The sequence below is a fragment of the Esox lucius genome, chromosome 18 (genome assembly GCF_011004845.1).
Source record: "Esox lucius isolate fEsoLuc1 chromosome 18, fEsoLuc1.pri, whole genome shotgun sequence".
Classification (NCBI taxonomy): Eukaryota; Metazoa; Chordata; class Actinopteri; order Esociformes; family Esocidae; genus Esox; species Esox lucius.
Genome location: NC_047586.1, coordinates 21,089,756 through 21,112,394, shown reverse-complemented (window position 1 = coordinate 21,112,394; position 22,639 = coordinate 21,089,756). Strand labels below are relative to the sequence as shown.

Sequence of the window (22,639 nt, the reverse complement as noted above, 5' to 3'; positions counted from 1 at the left end):
TTTAATGTTATGGCGGATCGGTGTATATATTTTAATGTTATGGCTGATTGGTGTATATATATATTAATGTTATGGCTGATCAGTGTATATATTTTAATGTTATGGCTGATCGGTGTATATATTTTAATGTTATGGCTGATTGGTGTATATATTTTAATGTTATGGCTGATCGATGTATATATTTTAATGTTATGGCTGATTGGTGTATATATTTTAATGTTATGGCTGATTGGTGTATGTTCTGTTGTGTTACATTACATTACAAAGTTCATGGGGTAAATACTTTTGAGAGCCTCTGTATATTTTACAGACATTACAGATATTATTGTCTTTGCTTCATATCTGTAAAGTACTAAAGAACAAATTTTTATAGACATTGATGTATTTTATATTTACATTTTAGTAATTTAGCTGATGCCCTAATCCAGAGCAACTTACAGTAGTGACAGCATACTGATGTGGTCCCCAAGACAGGCTTAATAATATACTCTAAATAAGTAAATAAGCATAACCTACATTGTTTAATACTCTCTGCATAGTAATGATAATGCATTTTAGTGGTTTATTTTCTAAAGTGGTACAAAATCACAAATGTAAAAACATTTAAATGAATGTAGGCCTGCATTGAACACCACATGAAGGCTACTGTATGTTACATATTTAAATCAAAAGCTATTTCTAAATGAAAGTGTTAGTGGTTTTGCTTGTAGGGGGTCTTATGGACTTCAATTATCCTTAAATAGTCACAATTGCCTATTGACTAGTGACTGAAACGGTAACTTCAACTGGGTACAACCTCAGTGTTCACAGTATCGGCGTGCCGGATGTTGCATAGCATCTTCATTTTAAAGTTTATTTTCAGGAGACCAGGCATTAGCTCAGTTACCCCAAACAGATCAGTGAACATTGAGTGCAGTAAAGTTTGGAGAGAATAAAGTAGAGCACAATAGAGAACAATAAAGTCACAATAAGTGAGTCTCATTGTCTTCCTATATTCCATGCCTCAGGGTACCTCACGCAGTAGGAAGCCATGAATAGATCCCCCCATGTTACTTCACATTTCATAATAGCTTGTAGAACCACACACTATCTTTCTAAGTATTGCTGGTAGGCCAGGGCTGCCCACCCCTGTTCCTGGAGATCCACTGTCCAGCAGGTTCTCTTTCCAACCCAGTTGTGACTAACCTGTTTCAGTGTTAGGAACCTAACGGAGGGTTGCTCTCCAGGAACAGGGTTGGGCAGCTACGTGGTAAGCAAACTGTAGATAGGTCACCAGATTTAGTTAGTTTATAGTCAGACTAAAACCAATCACCAGGGGGCAGTGTAGACCCATACAATGAATCTCCTAACTGACCAGCAGGGCTTCGTTTTGCAAATGTTCTGTATGTGGATGTCACCTAGGATTACGAGTCTAGAAATGCAATGAAGAGAACAGACAAACCATTGACCTGAATTGGGTCTCATGATATATACATATCTATGGATGTAACGCTATGGGCCAAATTCAGAAAGATTCCATAAGAATCAACAGACCGGAGTCACAGTGAGAACAAAGAATGACTACATCTGATGTAGAGACCAAGATAAAGACACAGAGAAATACTGAGCGCGTGTCAAATCTCTCTTTGACGGTGACTATGATTCAGAGAGTGTGTCTGTGAATGACAAGAAGGACAGATGAACCCAGATTGAGAGAACCAGAAGGAGAGGACAGAGGGAAAGAGAAAGGCAAATCAATGCTAACCACTTCTGCCTCTCTGACAGCCAGAAAATACAGACTCAGTCTAGAGGTGGGTGCGCTTATATGCGTGGGTGCGTGTGTATGTGTATTTGTGAGTGTGTTTGTGAGTGCATACGAATACAAATAAATCAACATTTGGAGTTGAATCAAATCGACATTCAGAGCCTAATAGATAGAGGAGACCGATGTCCTTTCCAAACCTGACTGGGCAAACATCCCCAATTTTAATCACAGTCAGTCATTATTGAAGCTCAATAATACAGTAATGCGGTTCATTGACAGATTATAAGGCTGGAGTTGTTTCAACTGAACACTTCAGAGAAGGGTTCATTCTCAATGGAATAAGTTGACATAAGCCATTCACACTGAGTAGAGAAATAAATGATGTACTCCGCGTAATGTGTGAACTCTACAATCACCCCATCCAGTTCAAATACACCTTTCAGCACCTGAACATCCACTCCGGCTCAACGTGTATTTCTCTCCTCTCTCTTTCACTTAGCCTGTCCCCCGTCCCCTCCCCCGCTCTCCTTCCCCCTCTCTCTCTAAACTGGTCCCACCCTGTTTAAAGCAGAAATCATATCTGTTCTCCATATGTTCACCAGGCACCTGAAAGCTGCTCTTCAACCAAAATAGCTCTGTAATGGTTTGACTGAACTTCACAAGTCTTCAACGTCCAGCTTAGACACTGGAAGGTGATGGTTAAAATGTATCGTCAGGGTTTGAATGGGAATACATGACCCTCTCCACAGGGTTTTATTCCATTCTTCAATGATTACTGATGAGGAGTACTTCTAACTGATTCTGAATTGACTGGAATTCAAAGTGGATTGCTGTTAAGCTTGCCTCCAAATAGCTCACCTGAACAGCCCACCGGGCTAATGCAGAATTAGAACAAAACCCACAAAAATGAAGCCACTGAATGTTTCTGTATTCTGAGGGAGAGACAACCGGACCTTAAACAAAACGACACAGGATACCAAAACCATTCCGGTCAGATCAACATTTGCCAACAAAACATGAACCGCCATAAAACCTCACCTGGGAGAGAGCATAAAGTGTTTCCTTGTGGGACTCCAGCGCTGTAGCTCCCTGTCTCTAACTCAGACACTAGTATACTCTCTTCCTGTCTTCTCCTTTTGGCCCAGCCAACGATTTCTCCCACCTGCTGAGTCCTCCTTCCGTCTGCGGTCTGTAGCCGGGCTTCTCAGCTCCACTGTAGCCCGACCACCCCCACCTCAACTCTCTCAGCCCAGCTGCAACTCTTGGAACCGAGCAGGCTAAACACACACACACACACACACACAGTCTCTTTCCAGATCAAATATCAATCCCATGGGGGTGGCTGTTGCAGTGACGTCCTGCTTCAACTGACCCACTGACATTTACAGTCGCTAACCCGACACACACACACACACACAGACCACAAGCCCTTCCAGTGTTTTTACTGTACATAGACACTTCTGAATGGGCTCACTGTCTTCACTTGATCTTTCTGTTGTCAGTGTACCCGTCAACACAACGGCTCGCTGTCTTCACTTGGTAAGACAACAGACCCTGCGACTGATCCACTACACCACAATACAAGTCTCCGAGAAAAATCAGAACCTGTTTGCAACACCACTATACATATCTATCAGTACCTGCGTCCTAGTACCAGTCTATATACTACACCAGTCCAGTACCAGCCCCAGTTAGACCTTTCAGAATGCCAGTATAGCACCTATGACCTGGTCATGTCCAAGTCATTCTAAACTGACCTGGTCCTGTCCCGGTCCATCTGATCCGGCCCTAAACCGTGGCCATCCGGCACCGCTGTCACTGGTCTAACTACATTCAGGGTGAATTATCACAGTACTTGCAGGATCTGACACTATGAGGGTGTAAAGCTAAAGTGCTACATGACCCTCACACCAAAATTAACCCCCTCACTGCCACGGTACACAAGAGGAAAATATCACAATAAGCCAACAGTGAATAGAATAAGAATATAAAATAATAGGAAACATATATTAAATAGTATTTATAATTTAAGAAAAACTACTGACCTTAATATTCCGAAGCATAGTAATAAAGCATTCCTCTAAAAACCAGGACTGCTGGTGGAAAATTGAAATCTCACCAGCACAGATGACCCAATCCCAGCCAGACTACCTCTGTCTCACTCTTTCACTCTCTCTTTTGCTCTCTCTCATGGCAACAGAGATGTTTATAACATGGAAATGCTGTTAGCGCTTAGCGTTAGCCTACTTCTGGTAGGGGGAGGGGTCCGAATAAAATATAATGGTAGTGCTTAAACATAGTGTCCTCCTCTCAGAGATATGGAGCACTTCCATTTAGGAGAGAGCTCAAACAGACTCTAACCTTCTAGGGAGAGTAGGTTGTGTAGGGAGTGGGGGGCAAAAGAGCAGAAGAGCACTGAGGAGAGGAAAGTGGAGGAGCACTGAAGAAAACTGAGGAGAACTGAAGAGAGGACAGTGAAAGAGTGGAGAGGAGGCCTGAGGAGAGGAGAAGAGATCTGTCGAGAGGAGAACGGAGGAGAGGAGAATGGAAAAGAAGAGGGCTGAGGGGAGAAGAAGAGATCTGAAGAAAGGAGAACTAAGGAAAGGAGAACTAAGGAAAGGAGGACTAAGGAAAGGAGGAGAGTGGAAAAGGGGAATAAGGGGAGAGGAGAGAATACAGGGAAAACAGAGAGACTGGGGAGAGGATGAATAAACCATGAGTGGCAGCCAGAGGGCAATGATGGAGTTATTTAAGCAACAATGACCTCATAACCTCCCTGAACCCCCCCCCCCCCACCCACACACACACACACACACACACACACACACACACACACACACACCAACGCACAAATAGATGCACAGCTCGGGGAGCCTGCAAGCCAGAGGTAGACGAGCATCACTCATGTTTCATTACAACCAGGGGACAGGGATGTTGGAACAACGTAAGGTAGATAAACATAGCGAAGTTCACCCTGTGACTCAGCCACGGACAAACACACACACGGCCCTAACGAGGCCAGCGAAGACGTGATGAGGTTGAGGACAGGGAGCCAAGTGCACCAGGGGAGAAGTTGCAGTGTTGGGATTTCAAGTTGTGGTTGAAGTTACAACTGCTGACATCGTGACCTTTGCTTTCAAAACCAGACGAACATGGGAATCAAATCAGAAAATGCATAATTTATATACCTACAGCCTGTTAGCCATGTTAGTTACATTTATGAAACAAAAACTGCACCTGTTGAAATAGGAAAACATAATTATGTGGAGTAGTGCATTATAGAATGGCTACTGTCACTCATGATGTATGACCCTGGTGGGCGTGTCCAGCATATTCATTATGACGGGGGTGGGACTTCTAGTCAGACAGGGCAGAACTTCCGGTATGCCTGGGAGGGACTTGTATGACGGCATAAGCATGTCCAGTGAATGAATTATGACGGGAGGGCTGTGATATGGTTTTGCCACATCTGGATTTGTGCGCTGTGTAATTTATGACATGATTTAAGTCAACATGGTTTAACATTTAGGTCAGGGTTTACAAGCAAGTTTTGAATTATGATATAAAGCATGGGGAGGGACTTACGATTGGAAAGGATCAGCCCTTAGCCAATTTTTATTTTGACTTCAGATCTGTCCTGATATTACAACTGTTTTCTTTCATATAAAACATTTTCATATCTTGTCATGCAACATACCTTTTTGTGATTGTTGATTTGTGATTGTGATAAGATAATAGCCTGCTAATGTATATAAGTGTTTTGCTGTCATTAGCTACATGCCAAAGATGTTATATAACCATTGAGCCCAGTAAGAACAGTCTGAAGTGGGCAGGTTGAACCAGGCAGATATAGCATTACTCGCTGCACAGAACGGAAATGATGGCCTGATTAAGATACCATGGTTGACTTACAACAACAGTTAAAAACGAACAGTGTTCTTCTTCCATCATTTTCTGTTGGCTTATAGAAATGCGCTTTTGTATACGCCCACATAAGTTCTGGTGAGTAAATGTTGCGAAACCCTATTTCCCTATCACTGAAGACTTATTATGGACATTGTCTGGCGTTACAATGCAAACCATTCTACATGTAGCCCCTTTAAACATTTTCCTTTCATTTGAAAAAATATGCTGTGAACTGGGTTTCTGTTACAGATGTTCAAACAATACATGTTCTGACTTTTTAGTTGTATAACATTGTTGCAATACACATTCACGCGTCAATCAAAATGTTAAGCTTTCATGTATATTTCATGTTGTTTGTTTCGTTTCTCTGTTTTACTATTTACAGTGTAGACTCAAAATTATTAATGATCAGCTAAAACACCAGTATACTCTTGTGTTAACCAGGTTCCCTTCATTACAAAGACCCATTAACCAGCAGCAGTGCCTAGTGGAGTACACAGCTGTGGTTTTACGGCCGGGGTTGATGTTGAACAAAGTAGTACCAACCCAAATAGCTTTTTGTACATGTGAACACTTACAACAACATTTTGAAGGCTTTGATAAAACACTAATGTAGTTAACATTCAGTCACCCGACATATAGCAGAATCTTTAAACTCTATATATCAACCATCCGTTTGTGAACCCTGACGTGTTGGATTCCAGAACACGCCAGCCCGGCACCAGTTCAGTACCCAGCACTGAACATCACTAGGTTTAGATTTTGATCTTGACAAATTTTGCAATGTTTGAGACTAAATGTAATACATCTTTTACAGTCATCTCCTCAAAGTTGTTATGCGTGCATGTGTATGCATGTTGAAAGTAGAGTTTCATTTGAACTTGTGAGTGGATCGTTATTTAGACATTTGCGGTATTCCACATTACACATCATCACCTCTTTAGATGTGACCACGAGAGTGGATAAAGATAACGCAAACACTCTTGGACGATTGCTTGAAAGTGTGATGCAAAGTAATTAGACGCTTTTCATAAACTAATCACTAGAGGTGGTGGCACCGAATGTCATCCACCAGCGTCCCGCAATTTGAAGTGTTGACAACATTATCAGAAACAAATTGCACACAAATATCATGCATAATGATTTGAAGTGTTTCCGTATGATGAGGACCTAACGAGTGGGGGTGAACAAAACGTTGGGCCTGGTTTATCCCCTGATGATGTTTTGACAGATTGTGTCATGGAAATTGCTCGGTTAGTGAGGACCCAGACCCTGGAACGCTTTGTATATACTTACATGATGACCGTGTGTCGGGCAAACTGAATCTTAAAGGTTTTCTGGGTGTACCATATGCCTGGGTTATACAGGTTTTAACGCCTTCTGTGATCATTGTAGGTTGTAAACATAATTGTAGTGTTTTGTGTTCATGAAGTTTGTTGGGCCCCAGCCATGAACACAAAAGGCTGTGTCCTGACTGTAAGCGGATATGCTACTCAGACTTTTAGAAACAACATAGATGCTTGATTCTGTACAATGCCACTGGTTGATTGGTCAGTAGAAGTTAAGCCAGAAGTCATGTTCTGGTTGTGATAATACTACAATATTAGCACAAGTGTGTCATCGTGTTAAATAAACCGGATAAACCCGAAGAATCCAGCGTGCCTTATATATTTTAAGATTTTGAGACAGTTGCCAATCCTGTGAACGATTTTTGTGTTTTTGTAAGTTTTGATAATGAGATGTGGGGACCCGTGAGCCCCATGCGAGTGGCTGTGTCTTTAATCACTACAACATGGAGCTGTACATTTACCGAGTGTCGGTATAGCATCTCGACATTAGATCATTTTGTCAACCATTAACATCACACCAAGTTAGAATATTTGGCTAGATACCATTAAGCATTGGGTTAAACTGATTAACGTTTCTTCTGAAGTTAATCTCCTCCACAAATAGCATCTATGAACTGTATGGCTTTTTCCACTGGCCGTATTAACGGCATATTAGCCAGTAATAAGTCAACTAACTTGCTGGAATAGACATAAGAATTGAGCAATTACTAGTGAGACTGAAGATTAACTTTACACTGCCAAAGCTCTTTCCTATCATGGCACAACAACATTAATTTTGCTTTCTTTCATTCGTGAATGAAATTGATACAATGATTATCAATATAGGTGAAGATAACAGACTGTTTCGTCAAATGACAACCCATATAGGCTGCCCAATGGGTTGTGATATAGCCTATATTATCCCAAAAAGCATGCACGTATGCGTAATTCGAAGATCCACCAGAAATAGTCGCAATATAACCATGAACAGTTTTATTTTAGGCTTACTATAACATAGCTACTGAAGGTTGTAGCCAGCTAAGTTTTTGTCTATCTGCAACAAATCCTAAGGCATAATTTGTTTAGACTGTGACAAGAGTCAAACAAGGGACCTATTGGTTGCAGGTCCGCATCTCTAACCACTACGCTATTTAACAAGGGGTGGGTAGTCAGTCACTCACTCAAAATAACATGGAAGTACAAAAAAGTGTATATATAACTTGTACTTAAAAGACCACCGGAAACAACAGATGTCTTCTGTTGCGTTTCCCCAGAATTATAAATGACCTACACTACCCTCACACCTTAGTAACACCTATTTTAGAAATAAAGCCTTCACATAAGTTGCGGTCTCCAGTGTTATTGGTTTGATTGCCTCCCGACATCATCCACGCTTCATGCTTTATATCATAATTTCGGACCCCCAAGTTAAACCACAGTGATATAAATAATGACTTATAAAAGACACAACCCCATATGTGACAAGCATACCCATAGCACCCATGTCATATTTCATTCACCGGACAGGCCTACCTCATAATGGAAGCCCCACACCACATACGTCATACCGGAAGTTCTACCATGTCAGATTAGAAATCCTGCCCCAGCCATTATTCCTATACTGGCCTCGCCCACCAGGGTCAGAAGTCAGTGACAGTAGCCACCCTAAATGTATTACTATGGGGTAATTTAGTTGGATCTTCACAACCCAGTCAGCATAGCGTGTCATCAATTTCTGTGGATGAGAGTCTGCCATGTGTGTGTGTGTCTGTGTGTGTTGTTCTATATGTGTACTTGTGCTGGAGTTGATCAATGGAAGTGGCCTGAGACTGGCTGGTTAGTTTATTTTGATGGGAGAGGGTGGGGAAGGAAAAGGAGTCTGCTGACAAACATGCAATCCTTTGAGAGATATTTCTCTACTTGTCCAACCTGGGTTCAAATATTATTTGAAAGAATTTCAAGTAGTGCATCTGTGCTTGACAGCGGTTGCCTGTTGCCTTAGAGCCAATAAAAAAAACATGAAAGTGTAAACCCCAACCACTTGGCTCTCCTAGAAGCCCAACGCCTAATGCTAAATGTATTTGAAAGATTTCAAATTGTATTTAAACCCAGGTAAGCTTTGTACAGCACGCCAGAGGAACATGCACTTCAGATCCATATCCGCACATAAACTCTGGGAAAAAAATAGAACACACAAAAATAGGAATAGAAACAAAGAGCATTCTGCTACGGTTACTGAATGGTGACTTTTCGGGGTCATGCGTATGACTGAAAATAAAAACGATGCCCCTCCCATTCTCTTCTACACACTACTTCCACCTGAGAGCATGTGGACAGGTAGTGTCGGAAAGATATACTCAAAGAAAAAGAGAGGTTTGAGGTTGTGACTGTCTGTATGTGTGTGTGTGTGACCAAGAAAGGAAGATAAAAGAACAGAACAGAAAAGGAAAGTGTGGTAGAAGTCATACTTTTCGCAAGGGAGATTCAGCCGACCGGATTTTCTTGGGAGATATCTGTGAAGAGAGCAAGAGAATTAAAGTCTTGTTTTCCCCTCTTCAGAGATATCTCCAATGGCAACAGTGCTGTTCTAGAAAGATCAAGATTTACAATAACCTTCTTTGGGTTATTGTCAAACACCTTTTTAAAGTTAGAGGTAGAAGGTACATTTGTGGTTAAAGGTTAGATGGGAAGTATTTAAATATATTTCTGTTGTCATATTGCTCCTAAAAAGTGGGAAATATGTACATCTCTGTGGCTCGTTACAGACTAGCATAGCTTAGCAACTAATGCTAAACCTAATATTCTAAGAATCATGGCTTTGAACATGCTACCGAAGCAAATGTTGCCTAGCTTTTGATGACACTACACCGCTAAGTAGAACATTTCAGGACCAGTCAATTGAGAAGCAGTACGGGTAAGCATATTTCTTATTTTTGTGTTCCAATATGTAATAGTCACACTTTGAGAAGGGCCACATTTAATTTAAGTGCATCTCTTTAAAAGTTATTTGCACTGTCGTTCGACGATCCACTGGGTTTAGCATATTATCCGCAGTAGCTATTCCATTTAATTATTAACTACCAAAAAAGTTGATGAAAAGATGACGTTTACACCCATGTTGCATGTTTTGTTTTGTTGTGTCAGTTCATTGTAAAACATTATAAAGGTGAATACCTGTGCAATTCAGTGTAAGGACATACATGGGGGTGTGGGCTGAAGGCCAGGGGGCACACATTCAGTATTGGGTAACCACAGACAGGGAGGAAGAAAGAGCAGGATCTCTACACTCACACTACCACCGACTGGGTCAAAGAAGCTAAGCCTCTGAGTACCACAACATCTACCAGGTTACTGGATGGATATAATCCCTTCTGAAGCCACCCAGATGCTTCCTAAATTAGTGGTTTTAAACAAGCACTACAACTTCTAGGAATGCTTCTACATCATAGGCTCAATCCCGATTGGTGCAATGCTTCCGACTGCCGACGATTCAGCCCAATCTTTTTAACTGCCCCTATCTAACAACTAAATGAGTAATTGAATAACAACACAGAGTAGGATATATTCAGAAGAGACAGGGACAAGAGGAAACAGGTACAGTCACAGATGAGTAGGAAACATGGGCAATTCACTTCACACATTCATTTGCAAAGAGCCTGTACCGTTTTTGATGAGCAAAACAACAAGGCATTGTATATCTCTGAACCAATATCACGTTTGCAATCTGAATGCATGGCAGCAACCCTGCCAATAGCCAATCAGCTTGGCCAAATATACCTTAGTTTTTTCAACAACCCTCCAATCTTCACCTTAAGTGTTACTGAAGTCAATGTGATACAAAGTCAATTGTAAAGTGCTCATTGTGTAATGGCCAGCATTAAAGGTGTGTAAGGGATGAAGAAATCAGAAATCCCAGGATCAATAATGGATAGCTGAAGAATATATCAGTCAATCTGCAGATAGATTAGTATTCCTTGAAAGCTCAGGTACCATCAGAAATTCAAGGTTTTTCTTTACACAAGGTGTATGACTTCTTAACACCTTGAGGAAACCTAAACTCCTGTGGTTCAAGAATTACCCATGTTCCCTTCATGTAAAGAATATTACATAACATGAAAGGAGACAGACTGAAAGTCAAAGAGACTCTGAAAGTATAGATACTGCAGGTACATGAGAGCGAAAAAATAAAAGAGATGGAGAGAAGGAAATAAAGTGATAAAGAGAGGTGTGGAGATAAAGAGAAAGGGTGAGAGTTTCAGGAAAGGAAGAGAGATGGAACAAGAGGAAAGAAGATGAAAAGAGACAGAAGGAGAACAAAAGAGAGAAATAAAGAGTTACGGAAGGAAAAGAGAGAGGAGGTTAAAACAGATGAGGAGGAGGAAAAGAGATATACACAAAGAGAGAAACAGATATGGAGTAAGAAAAGAAAGCAAGATATGGGATTATACGAAAGAAAGACTGACAAACAAAACCAAAAAGAAAAGATGTAGAGAGAGGAATGACACAGACATTAAAGGATAAAAGGCAGGAGACAGACAAAGTAGCACCATTTGTCCACCTGGTACTCTACCTTCATAGGAGCCAGCTGGATCGGGGTGATGTAGGAAGGGTCAACCATGGGTTTGGGCCTGTTCGCAGTGTCTGCCAGGAGACTCTGCCATTGCTGGGGCAGACCCGTGAACTTCTGCTCCCGCGCGTCGAAACCTGTGTGGACCCGGTGCTCGAAGTTAGACGGCGCCGAAATCTCCAGCCTCTTTTTCTTTTTCCCAAACATGCTGGAAATCCCGGCCAAACCTGGGGAAATACAAGAAGGACTTAGAAGACAAGAGGAGGTCACAGAAGACATTGCAGTCAATCAAATGTTTTTTTATAAAGCCCTTTTTACATCAGGAGTTGTCACAAAGTGCTTTAACTGATAGCATGCCTGAAACCTCAATGAGCCAGCAAGGCTAGGAAAAACTCCCTAGTAGGGTCCAGAAGAAACCTGGAGAGGAGCCAGACTCTGAGCGGTGGCCAGTCCTCTTCTGGCTCAGTCGGGTGAATATTATGAGTACATGACCTTTCGGGACACCTCAAGGTTTTTGCATGATCATAAGTCAAGCAAGTGAATAAATGCAAGCATAGCAGACTCCAAACCCACTATTTTGGGATTGCATTTGATTAATGCATACTCTGTGCAGTCAATATGTGTTATTGGGGAAATGGGCTGTACGGGATAGTCAAGATATCTGCCACTTAAAAACTAATAGCATCATTGACCTTTTTGTTTCTTTTTACACTGCGCCGTGAATGACCTATCCATAGAGACAGGTTAAGAGGATGTGATGTGGGAGAGAATCAATGCTTCAGCCTAGTTTATATAGCACAATAAAGTGTCCTCAAGTGTCCTCTCTGGGAGCGTAAAACAGCCACACACTACATACTGCATGAGAGAATGTACTAGGCACACATACAAACTGCATGAGAACACATATATACACACACACACACAGTATCACTCCTCACACAGATAGAAACAGATAGATCGCTCATGTTGTCATCATGCTGTCAAAATGGTCTGAAAGCAGCATATTGTGTCTTGTCTCGTCTCCCTGCCCTGTAAGAACACCGTCTTCCAGGAAAAACAAAGAGGTTTCTCTGTATGTCAGGGTCAGCAGTCTGGACCTCAGCCGTGCCAGCCAGACCCTGCAACACCCACACATCAGCCGTGCCAGGCCTAACCCAGCAACATCCACACACCAGCCGTGCCAGGCCTAACCCAGCAATGCACACACACCAGCTATGCCAGGCCTAACCCAGCAACACCCACACACAAACTGTTCCAGGCCTAACCCAGCAACACCCACACATCAGCCGTGCCAGGCCTAACCCAGCAACATCCACACACCAGCCGTGCCAGGCCTAACCCAGCAATGCACACACACCAGCCGTGCCAGGCCTAACCCAGCAACCCACTCACACCAGCCGTGCCAGGCCTAACCCAGCAACCCACTCACACCAGCCGTGCCAGGCCAGCTGCGGTAGCCATGATAAGTGGACAGAGAAACAGAACAGATGGTCATAGAGACAAGCTAATCGGAGAAAAATGCCAGTCTGTTTGCATTCAAAGAAGCCCTGTCTAAGTAAACAGGAGGATCCATCTGAGTCGGTGCACCTGCGGAATAGCCTCATCTATGTTGAGGCCCCAATAAAGTAGTTTTGGCCAGTGACAGTGCCTGATAAAAAAAAAAAAAAAAAAGCGAGGACCCCAAAAACTGGCCTGATAAAAAAAACTGTGCCTGATATAAATGACAGAGGGATAAAGGAGTGAGAACCCAGAGCTTTAAGAATGATGAATGGACTCGATCTCACTCAGTTTGCTCACCCTCCCTCAGAAGAGACATCAAGCTGATTTAGAAGCCAGGGAAGAGGAAAGGGAGGGAGGGACGGGACGGGAGACAGAAGGGGGTGAAAGTGAAAGGTGATGGAGTGGTGAATTGTCCTTCATACACACACGTGCGCACACAAAAAATGTAGGGTCATAGTTTGAGCTAGAATTACTCCAGCAGAAAAATTATCCGGCATTAACAGGATGTGAATAACTATTAAGCGATACATTTCGGGGCATTATTATGCTTTAATTAATAAGAGATAGTTGGGAGAGTTAGAGGAAAGGGTTTCTGCTGAAAGAGACAGAATAGAACCCTAATTATAGCCTGCTGGGCCACCCTAGGCCACCATGGCAAACTACCATTTCAAACCTCAAAATCTCAAAATCCTGCACTTCAGTTAAGTTTGTCTGCAACAAAGTGATCAAATTACAATCTGATATGTGTACCATGCCTTCCACGTCTTTCTCAAAATAACTATTACCTTAGCATATTCCTCTCTCTTCTTCTCCATATTTGGCAGACGTGACAATCAGCTCCTTAGGCACTGTGGACATGCCAACAAGCCTTTTTCTCATTGGATAAGTGCCAGTAACACCTCTACTGATTGGTCAAAGGTGTCTGCCCTGTTACTTTTATTATCCCGACCCAGTAAGGGAAACCGCAATATTCATCCACACAACTGTAAAAAACAACAAACAGAGCTCAGTGAATTACAGGGAAGAAATAAAAACACAGAAAGAGCAATACTGTTTTTTAATAGGTGATTCCGCTCATTGAGGGTTGGACAGTCAATTTATTTATTTATTCTTACCCTTATTTTACCAGATACGTTGACATTCTCATTTACAGCAACGACCAGGGAGCAGTTAGGTTTTACTACCTCGCTCAGGGACGGGAGACATACTCCTGTCCAAGTTGTTCATGTTGCCGGCTCTGGGATTCAATAAGCAACCTTTGAGTCAGACCGCAAGGCTGTCTGCCACCCCAAAATGCGACATGGGTGTGTTGGCGCTAAGCTGAAACGAAGGTCTGCACGCGCTTCGGGTCCCCGTTTAAGAAGCAGGTCTGGAGACCATCAGTGCTGCACACAGACTGAGAACCTGAACTGCCTCAACAAACTAAAAGGGGGGAACGTCAGCGGATTACGAGAAGCGAGACAGACGCGAGCCAATGGGTCGGGTTTGTGTGTCTTGCCTATAGGATTACAGGCGTTACCAGGGCTAAAGCCTTCCTAGGCTTGTTTGTAAGAGAAATAGGAACATTGGCATAGAACGCTGAACTGCTGGACCAGGCCACACACCGACCCACTTCCCGGGATTTAAAGAGGGGAGTGGCATTCCCTCTGCGTGGCCATGTTGCTAACAGCAGCTGAAGTTGCAGTGCAGGGTTAGGAATTAACTTAAGCAAGGAGGCCTCTGAGAATTCCCTCTCTGGGAAAAATGGAAGTACTTAATGCACAGGTTGTCTTGGCAGCCCCACCAGCCACCACTGAGCTGTAATTTATGAGCGGATTGTAAAGCACTTCATGGAGAATAATAATGTCCCAAAGGTTATTGCAGCGTTACAAGAGTTACAATTCAAATGGATTAGAATTTGCAGCCTGTTTAATGCCAAGACAATAAATGCTATCTTGGTCACTGAGGCGGATATCTGTGTCTGGTCTATCTGGTTATCTATTTGAGTGGATTTACACTGCTGCCAGGCTTACTCACTTGTTGACCAGGCTAAATCGCTAGTTGACAAAACTAACTTGCTACTTGATCAGGCTAACTCACTACTTAACCAGGTTAACTCACTAGTTGACCGGGTTAACTCGCTTGTTGATCATGCTAACTCACTAGCTGACCAGGCTAGACAGTTAGGGAGTTAGCCAGAGCCTCCTTACTGCTCTGGACTGACCTCAGACAGCAGGGGATTTTCAGACATGACCAAATAGTTTGCTTTGGTTATTGGTCCTAGCTTGCATTACTGATATATGGGAGTACTGGCAATTTTCAGGTTACATGTAGACAGGACAGTATGTGGCCATCAAATTGCAGGACTACATAAGTCCTTACAAAGCAGCTTGCACGGTACTTCTCTGCGTCAGCAGTCTAGGGCAATATCCTTGTATAGGATAGAAGGTGTTTTTTTTAATCAAACACAGAAAGACATTTGTAATAGTTGACTCTTATTTGAATGCAGGGGTTGAACTGACTCAGAAGTGAAAAATGTATTTATTATAGGAGCAGTCTGGGACTTCTGCAAGCAACAAAATATTTCTTAAACCTAATATTTTGGTCTGGGTGTGTAATATAATGTGCATAATCTATAAGCAGAGTCGATACTATACCTCAGTTAGCCAAAAAAATCCAAGTTAGAAAGCAAATGTTTTTGATGACATGGGGCACATATTATATGAAATAATGCAGAATTATTCAGGGACTCTTTTTGGCTCAAAAGTGGCACTTTCACAACTAGACTAATCTCTAGGGAAAAGAAAATAAACCAGCAACAAAAGTGACCTATATTGTTCCATAACAAAACCATAATTTCAAAACCATGGAAACCTGTTAATGACATCCCTTCACGTTCTGTAGAAATGAAAATCTCAATCATTTCAAAAGAGCCACAAAGCACCTTAGCAATGCAATCCCTGTTACTTACAATATGCTCCTTCCAGCGTCAGGCCTGCTGCTGAAAAGTATTGCTAACGGGTGTCTGTTTTAGCCACCTGTCCCTCCACATCCAAAGCAGTACCTCTACTGTAGGCTATTGATTGATTCCAAAGGGTACAATTTTACCTTAAAGAATCTGATTAAACTGTTGACAGGTTTCCAAATATATTTAATAACTACAGGGTTCATTCTGGTACCGTTCTTCCCACAGGCTGGCTGGCTAGCCTTAAAAACACTTAAAGTTGCCCCATAGCTCTTCCATAATTGTCTTATAATTCAGTAGTTCAGTTAAGTAGAACAGGTCATATCCTGATGCCTAGCACTTCAATCCAAACTCACTCTGGCTTTCTCCCTGCCTGCTACATTTAATAAATTGTAACTCGCTCCATGCACAAACAATATTTGTCAATTCAGCATGTAAACAACTAGCTACTCTCTTATAGCCACTCCACCAACTGGAGTAATTTAAAGCCCAAAATAACCTACTTTTCTTTGTTGCAACAAACGGCACTACAAACGGCCCTCAAACGGCACTACATAAAAAAAAAAGAACAAATATAATTCCAGAGAGGATGGGTCTGTGAGAAGAGAGGATGGTGAGGGGTTCACCACTCCGTGAAAGACTGCGCAGGCAAATAGTGCAACAATTTAAGAAAAACGTTTTTCAATGTATAATTGTAAAGACTTTGGGTGTAAATTGTAAAGATCTCATTATTTACAGTATATAATATAATTAAAAGATTCAGAGAATCTGTAGAAATCTCTGTATACAAGGGACAAGGCAAGAAAACCAGTATTGGATGACCGTGATCTTTGGGCCCTCAAACGGCACTACATTCAAAACAGACATGATTCTATAGTGGAAATCACTGCATGGCCTTCCAAAAAACATTGTCTGTGAACTTGCATCCACAAATGCAAGTTAAATCTCTTCCATGCAAAGATTCAGAACCGCTGCCGCCTCCTCCGGGCCCGAGCTAATTTAAGATGGACTGAAAACTGTCCTGTGGTCTGACAAATCAAAATATGAAATAATTTTTGGAATCATGGACGCAGCGTCCTCAGGAGAAGGACCATCAGGCGTCTTATCAGTGCACTGTTCAAAAGCCAGCATTCGTGATGGTATGGGGGTGCATTAGTGCACATGGCATACCTGTGAAGGCACCATTAATGCTGAGCAATATACTGAGATTTTGGAGCAACATATGCTGCCATCCAGACTACATATTTTTCAGGTAAGTCCTTGCTTATTTCAGCAAGAAAATGCCAAACCACATTTTGCACGTATTACAACAGCATGGCTCGATAGTAAAAGAGTCCGGGTGCTAAATTGGCCTGCCTGCAGTCCAGACCAGTCACCCATTGAAAACATTTAGTGCATTATGAAACGAAAAATATGACAAAGGAGACCCCGGACTGTTGAGCAGCTGAAATCCTATATCAAGTAAGAATGGGAACACATTTCACTTTCAAAACTACAGCGATTGTTTTTCTCAGTTCCCAAACGATTACAGAGTGTTGTTAAAAGAAGAGATGATGCAACACAATGGTAAACATTGTGCTTCTTGCATCAAATTCAAAATAGCCGATGTATTTTTCCGAAAAACAATCACATTTCTCAGTTTCAAAATTTGATATGTAGTCTTTGTGCTATTTTCAATTGAATACAGGGATAAATGATTTTCACATCATTACATTGTGTTTTTATTTGGATATTACATGGTGTCCCAACTTTTTTGGAAACGAGGATGTACATTTTAAACACTTTATTTGAAACCACAAATAAAGTGTGTTCTTATTTAGCCACATAAACCTGGCAGGAGTCCTCAAGAGGGCAGGGCTAACCTCCGCTGTGAAAATGAGCCGTGCTTCACAGTGAAGTTCTGGTATAGTCTGTTAGTCATATTTCTCAACACAACCAATGAAAAGGCATTATGAGAGCCTTGCATAACCCAGTTCAACACAAGTACCACCCTACACAAACATATACAACACCAAGGTAGAAATGTTACTCCTACGCACACACACACACACACACACACACACACACACATATCCCCGTATGACTGAGAGCTCCCGAGAGGGTTAGGGTTCCTGACTCCCGGTCCGATTTGTCTCAAGCCATCTGTCGCCATCTGAGCCGATGCAGGCGTTTCCTCTGCCTGTATGTGTGTGCGTGACAAAATATCCAAAGCTTTACGGTATATGTGGATGTGTGGGTGTGTGTGTGTGTGTGTGGGTGTGTGCAGTGGGTGGGTTTGCATCTATTTTGGGTCCCTTTGCGGGGCCAGCGTTCCATTATACAGGATCAGGGCTTGTTCTTAACTGGGTTACATCACCTTCTACCCCGATGCCATGTGACGGCTACAAGATCACGCTAGAGTCACTGCAAGTTTGGGTTCTCAACGCATGGTTGTTCATGTCAGCATTGGTGATCTGGGGCACGGGTAATTAATTCACCCTAACTACACACAGTGTATGAAGAAATCCACCCGTACACGTGTGTGCTTTTCTTAACGGGAATTCAAACAGAACATAAAACAGCCATAGTCGCTAATGTTTAGGCACAATGGAGGCGTTCCGAATGTTGCCGTTTGCCCCTTCACCCTCCACCCCCAGCCACAAGGCAGAGTGTTTCAACAAAACAGGAATATTGTGCTCCATTTTCATGGCCCTGTCATTTTCATCTGAGCAGCATTTTCCATAAAAGTTAAGCAATTTCAAATATGGCCCTCATTCTACCCTGAACACCACCTAAAAAAGGTTGCAGACTGAACTGATTTAGATGGTGCTAACAACATATAATCTAGTCATTCAGTTACACATACCAATTGCATCATCTATCAATAGTCTGTGAGTCTCATGAACAGTCTGTGGTTACTACATGTTGGGTACAGGACAACAGAGGACGTTATTGTCCAGTTGGACGCTTTATATCCACTAGGTTCATACCCATTAGGAAAGTTCTTATGCAGTTGTTTTCAAGACTGGATTAAGCGTGGTTCAACATTGTGATGTGGTTGTGTTCATTTAGCTTTTTTTATTTGTTCTCTTGGGATGTTGTTCTCTCTAGGTCTTTTAATTGAGTCTAAAAATCATGTTTATACTGATAATCAGATCCATCTCTCCTGTAGAGGAATATTTTCTGTCAACTAAAACTGTTAATTAAAGGTTTGGGTACATGCTGTATATTAGTTGGCTTTTTATTTACCTGCTCTTGTGAATGTTGCTGTCAGGTGCTCACAAATCAGAATTTAGCAATGAGCTTACAATCTTTATCAGTCACTGAACCACTCATGTTGGTGGTACAATTACTTTTTAGCTCTGCCTAGAGAACCCCTGAATTACTCCCTTGTGCCATTTTGCCAATTAGCCTACGGTCTTCTAGGTCTCCTCAAGTACCCTGAGTGGTTCTATTATACATGGTTTAAAAATACCGGTCTAATATATCCATGTTTGCATATTTATCATTTTCATCGATTTGTTGTTTAAATGTGCCACCGTTTTTATAAAAGGTCCGACAGCGAAAGAGAAATGTAACTGTCCAGTCATAGTACAGCACCCATGTGTCAGCTTACCTGGTAACAAATCCATATGACCTCTTGCCCAATAGAAAGGCTCCATTTCGCAAGACTGTTGTATAATCCTACATTATGAGAGCCTGTGAAGTCCCAGTATTCCACCAGAATGATAGCGCTGGGTATTCCCGGCTAATTCCAATAGAATGCTAATGCTGGAGAACTAACCCGCACAGTATTTTGTCCCAGCTCTGCTAACTCAGACAGAGACAGTACGGCAGATAGGGACAGAACAGACCGGAAAACCGCCGACGCCAGCAGCTTCAGGAGCAGGGCACAGCCAGACAGCCTAAGCCAGAACACGTCGTTTTCCCTTTCACTGTGAGATTCACCCTGACGGCCCCGTCCCAAATCAAATGCTCACAACCTTCACATTCATCTTTACTTTAGGCCTTTTGCTCTGCATCCTGCATCAGCCCTTCCAGTGACATCGCTGTCTTGCGCGTGTGTCTCCTCTGTCCTCTCCCTGAACGGATCAGAGTGCGCCGCACACACACACACACACAAACAAACTGTCCGGCCTCCTGCCAAATGGTACCGGTACCGAGAAAATCAACATCCGTGCCCAGTTCTCTCCTTCTCTCTTTTTTCTTTCTTTCAATCTCTCTCTCTCATTCTTTCCCTCTTTTTCACCTCAAAAACACACATGGAGAACAATGAAGAGAAAAGACAGAAAGACTTCTGTATACATGACATAGAGAGAGAAACAGCTGCTGTAGTTGGTAGTGACAGAATGTGGCAGTTAGCCCAGCCACATGAAGACACTCCAAACTGACAGCCAGAGACTGTCACACACAAACACACACACACGTTGGAGGTCGGGTTCACATTTTACATGAGATCTCAACTCTCCCCCCACCGCCACCAATAAGGCCCAGACACCAGGAACAAGTAGAATGGAGGATACACACGTCTTTTTTGGGGACAGACTGTGAACACACATGTGCATGTGCGCACACACACGCACAAACACACACTGTGTGTTGATGAGAGGGCTGAGGTGACAACTGGCCAAAACGACACCCCTGATCCAAAAAAGTTGGGACGCTGCGTAAAATGCAAATAAAAATAGAATGCAATGATGTGTAAATCATTATCCCTATATTTAATTGAAAATAGTACAACAAGACAACAAATCAAAGGTTGAAACTGAGAGATTTTATTGTTTTTGGAAAAATACATGCCCTTTTTTAATTTGATGTCAGCAACACATTTTAAAGAATTTGGGACAGGGGCGTGTTAACCACTGTTACATCACCTCTTCTTTTAACAACACTCTGTAAGCATTTGGGACCTGAGGAGACCATGTTTTCCCATTCTTGCTTTACACAGGATTTCAGCTGCTCAACAGTTCAGGGTCTCCTTTGTCGTATTTTATGTTTCACAACGTACCAGATGTTTTCAATGGGTGACAGGTCTAGACTATTTACATTGTAGATTCTCACTGAAGGCATCAAAACTATGAATGAACACATATTGGCTTACATACTTAACAAAAAAGGGTGGAATAACTGAAAAATGTCTTATGCAGGTGCTGGTCATAAAATTAGAATATCATCAAAAAGTAGATTTATTTCAGTAATTCCATTCAAAAAGTGAAACTTGTGTATTATATTAATTCATTACACACAGACTGATATATTTCAAATGTTTATTTCTTTTAATTGTGATGATTATAACTGACAACTAATGAAAATCCCAAATTCAGTATCTTAGAAAATTAGAATATTACTAAAGACCAATACAAAAAAAATATTTTAGAAACATGAAAAGTATGAGCATGTACAGCACTCAATACTTAGTTGGGGCTCCTTTTGCATGAATTACTGAAGCAATGCGGCGTGGCATGGAGTAGATCAGTCTGTGGCACTGCTCAGGTGTTATGAGAGCCCAGGTTGCTCTGATAGTGGCCTTCAGCTCTTCTGCATTGTTGGGTCTGGCGTATCGCATCTTCCTCTTCACAATACCCCATAGATTTTCTATAGGGTTAAGGTCAGGCGAGTTTGCTGGCCAATTAAGAACAGGGATACCATGGTCCTTAAACCAGGTACTGGTAGCTTTGGCACTGTGTGCAGGTGCCATGTTCTGTTGGAAAATGAAATCTGCATCTCCATAAAGTTGGTCAGCAGCAGGAAGCATGTAGTGCTCTAAAACTTCCTGGTAGACGGCTGCGTTGATCTTGGACCTCAGAAAACACAGTGGACCAACACCAGCAGATGACATGGCACCCCAAACCATCACTGACTGTGGAAACTTTACACTGGACTTCAAGCAACGTGGATTCTGTGCCTCTCCTCTCTGCCTCCAGACTCTGGGACCTTGATTTCCAAAGGAAATGCAAAATGTACTTTCATCAGAGAACATAACTCGGCAGCAGTCCAGTCCTTTTTGTCTTTAGCTCAGGTGAGTCGCTTCTGACACTGTGTCTTCTTCAAGAGTGGCTTGACACAAGGAATGCGACAGCTGAAACCCATGTCTTGCATACGTCTGTGCGTGGTGGTTATTGAAGCACTGACTCCAGCTGCAGTCCACTCTTTGTGAATCTCCCCCACATTTTTTAAGGGTTTTGTTTCACAATCCTCTCCAGGGTGCGGTTATCCCTATTGCTTGTACACTTTTTTCTACCACATCTTTTCCTTCCCTGTGCTTGGACACAGAGCTCTGTGAACAGCCAACCTCTTTAGCTATGACCTTTTGTGTCTTGCCCTCCTTGTGCAAGGTGTGAATGGTCGTCTTTTGGACAGCTGTAAAGTCAGCAGTCTTCCCCATGATTGTGTTGCCTACAGAACTAGACTGAGAGACCCTTTAAAGGCCTTTGCAGGTGTTTTGGGTTAATTAGCTGATTAGAGTGTGGCACCAGGTGTCTTCAATATTGAACCTTTTCATAATATTCAAATTTTCTGAGATACTGAATTTGGGGTTTTCATTAGTTGTCAGTTATAATCATCAAAATTAAAAGAAATAAACACTTGAAATATATCAGTCTGTGTGGAATGAATGTATACATTATACAAGTTTCACTTTTTGAATGGAATTACTAAAATAAATCAACTTT

The 22,639-nt window shown here is 42.1% G+C and overlaps 1 protein-coding gene across 1 annotated transcript in view; it reads right to left on the bottom strand.

The window, feature by feature from the left end:
- pak7 (p21 protein (Cdc42/Rac)-activated kinase 7) overlaps positions 1 to 20,041 on the bottom strand; it is a 47,530-nt gene extending 27,489 nt beyond the window's left edge. Inside the window, 2 exon segments of the mRNA XM_010882197.5 lie at positions 11,549 to 11,772; positions 19,585 to 20,041. Of these exon segments, the coding sequence (XP_010880499.5) occupies positions 11,549 to 11,772; positions 19,585 to 19,630 (270 nt within the window). The 5' untranslated portion in view covers positions 19,631 to 20,041.
- Positions 20,042 to 22,639: the final 2,598 nt, after the last annotated feature.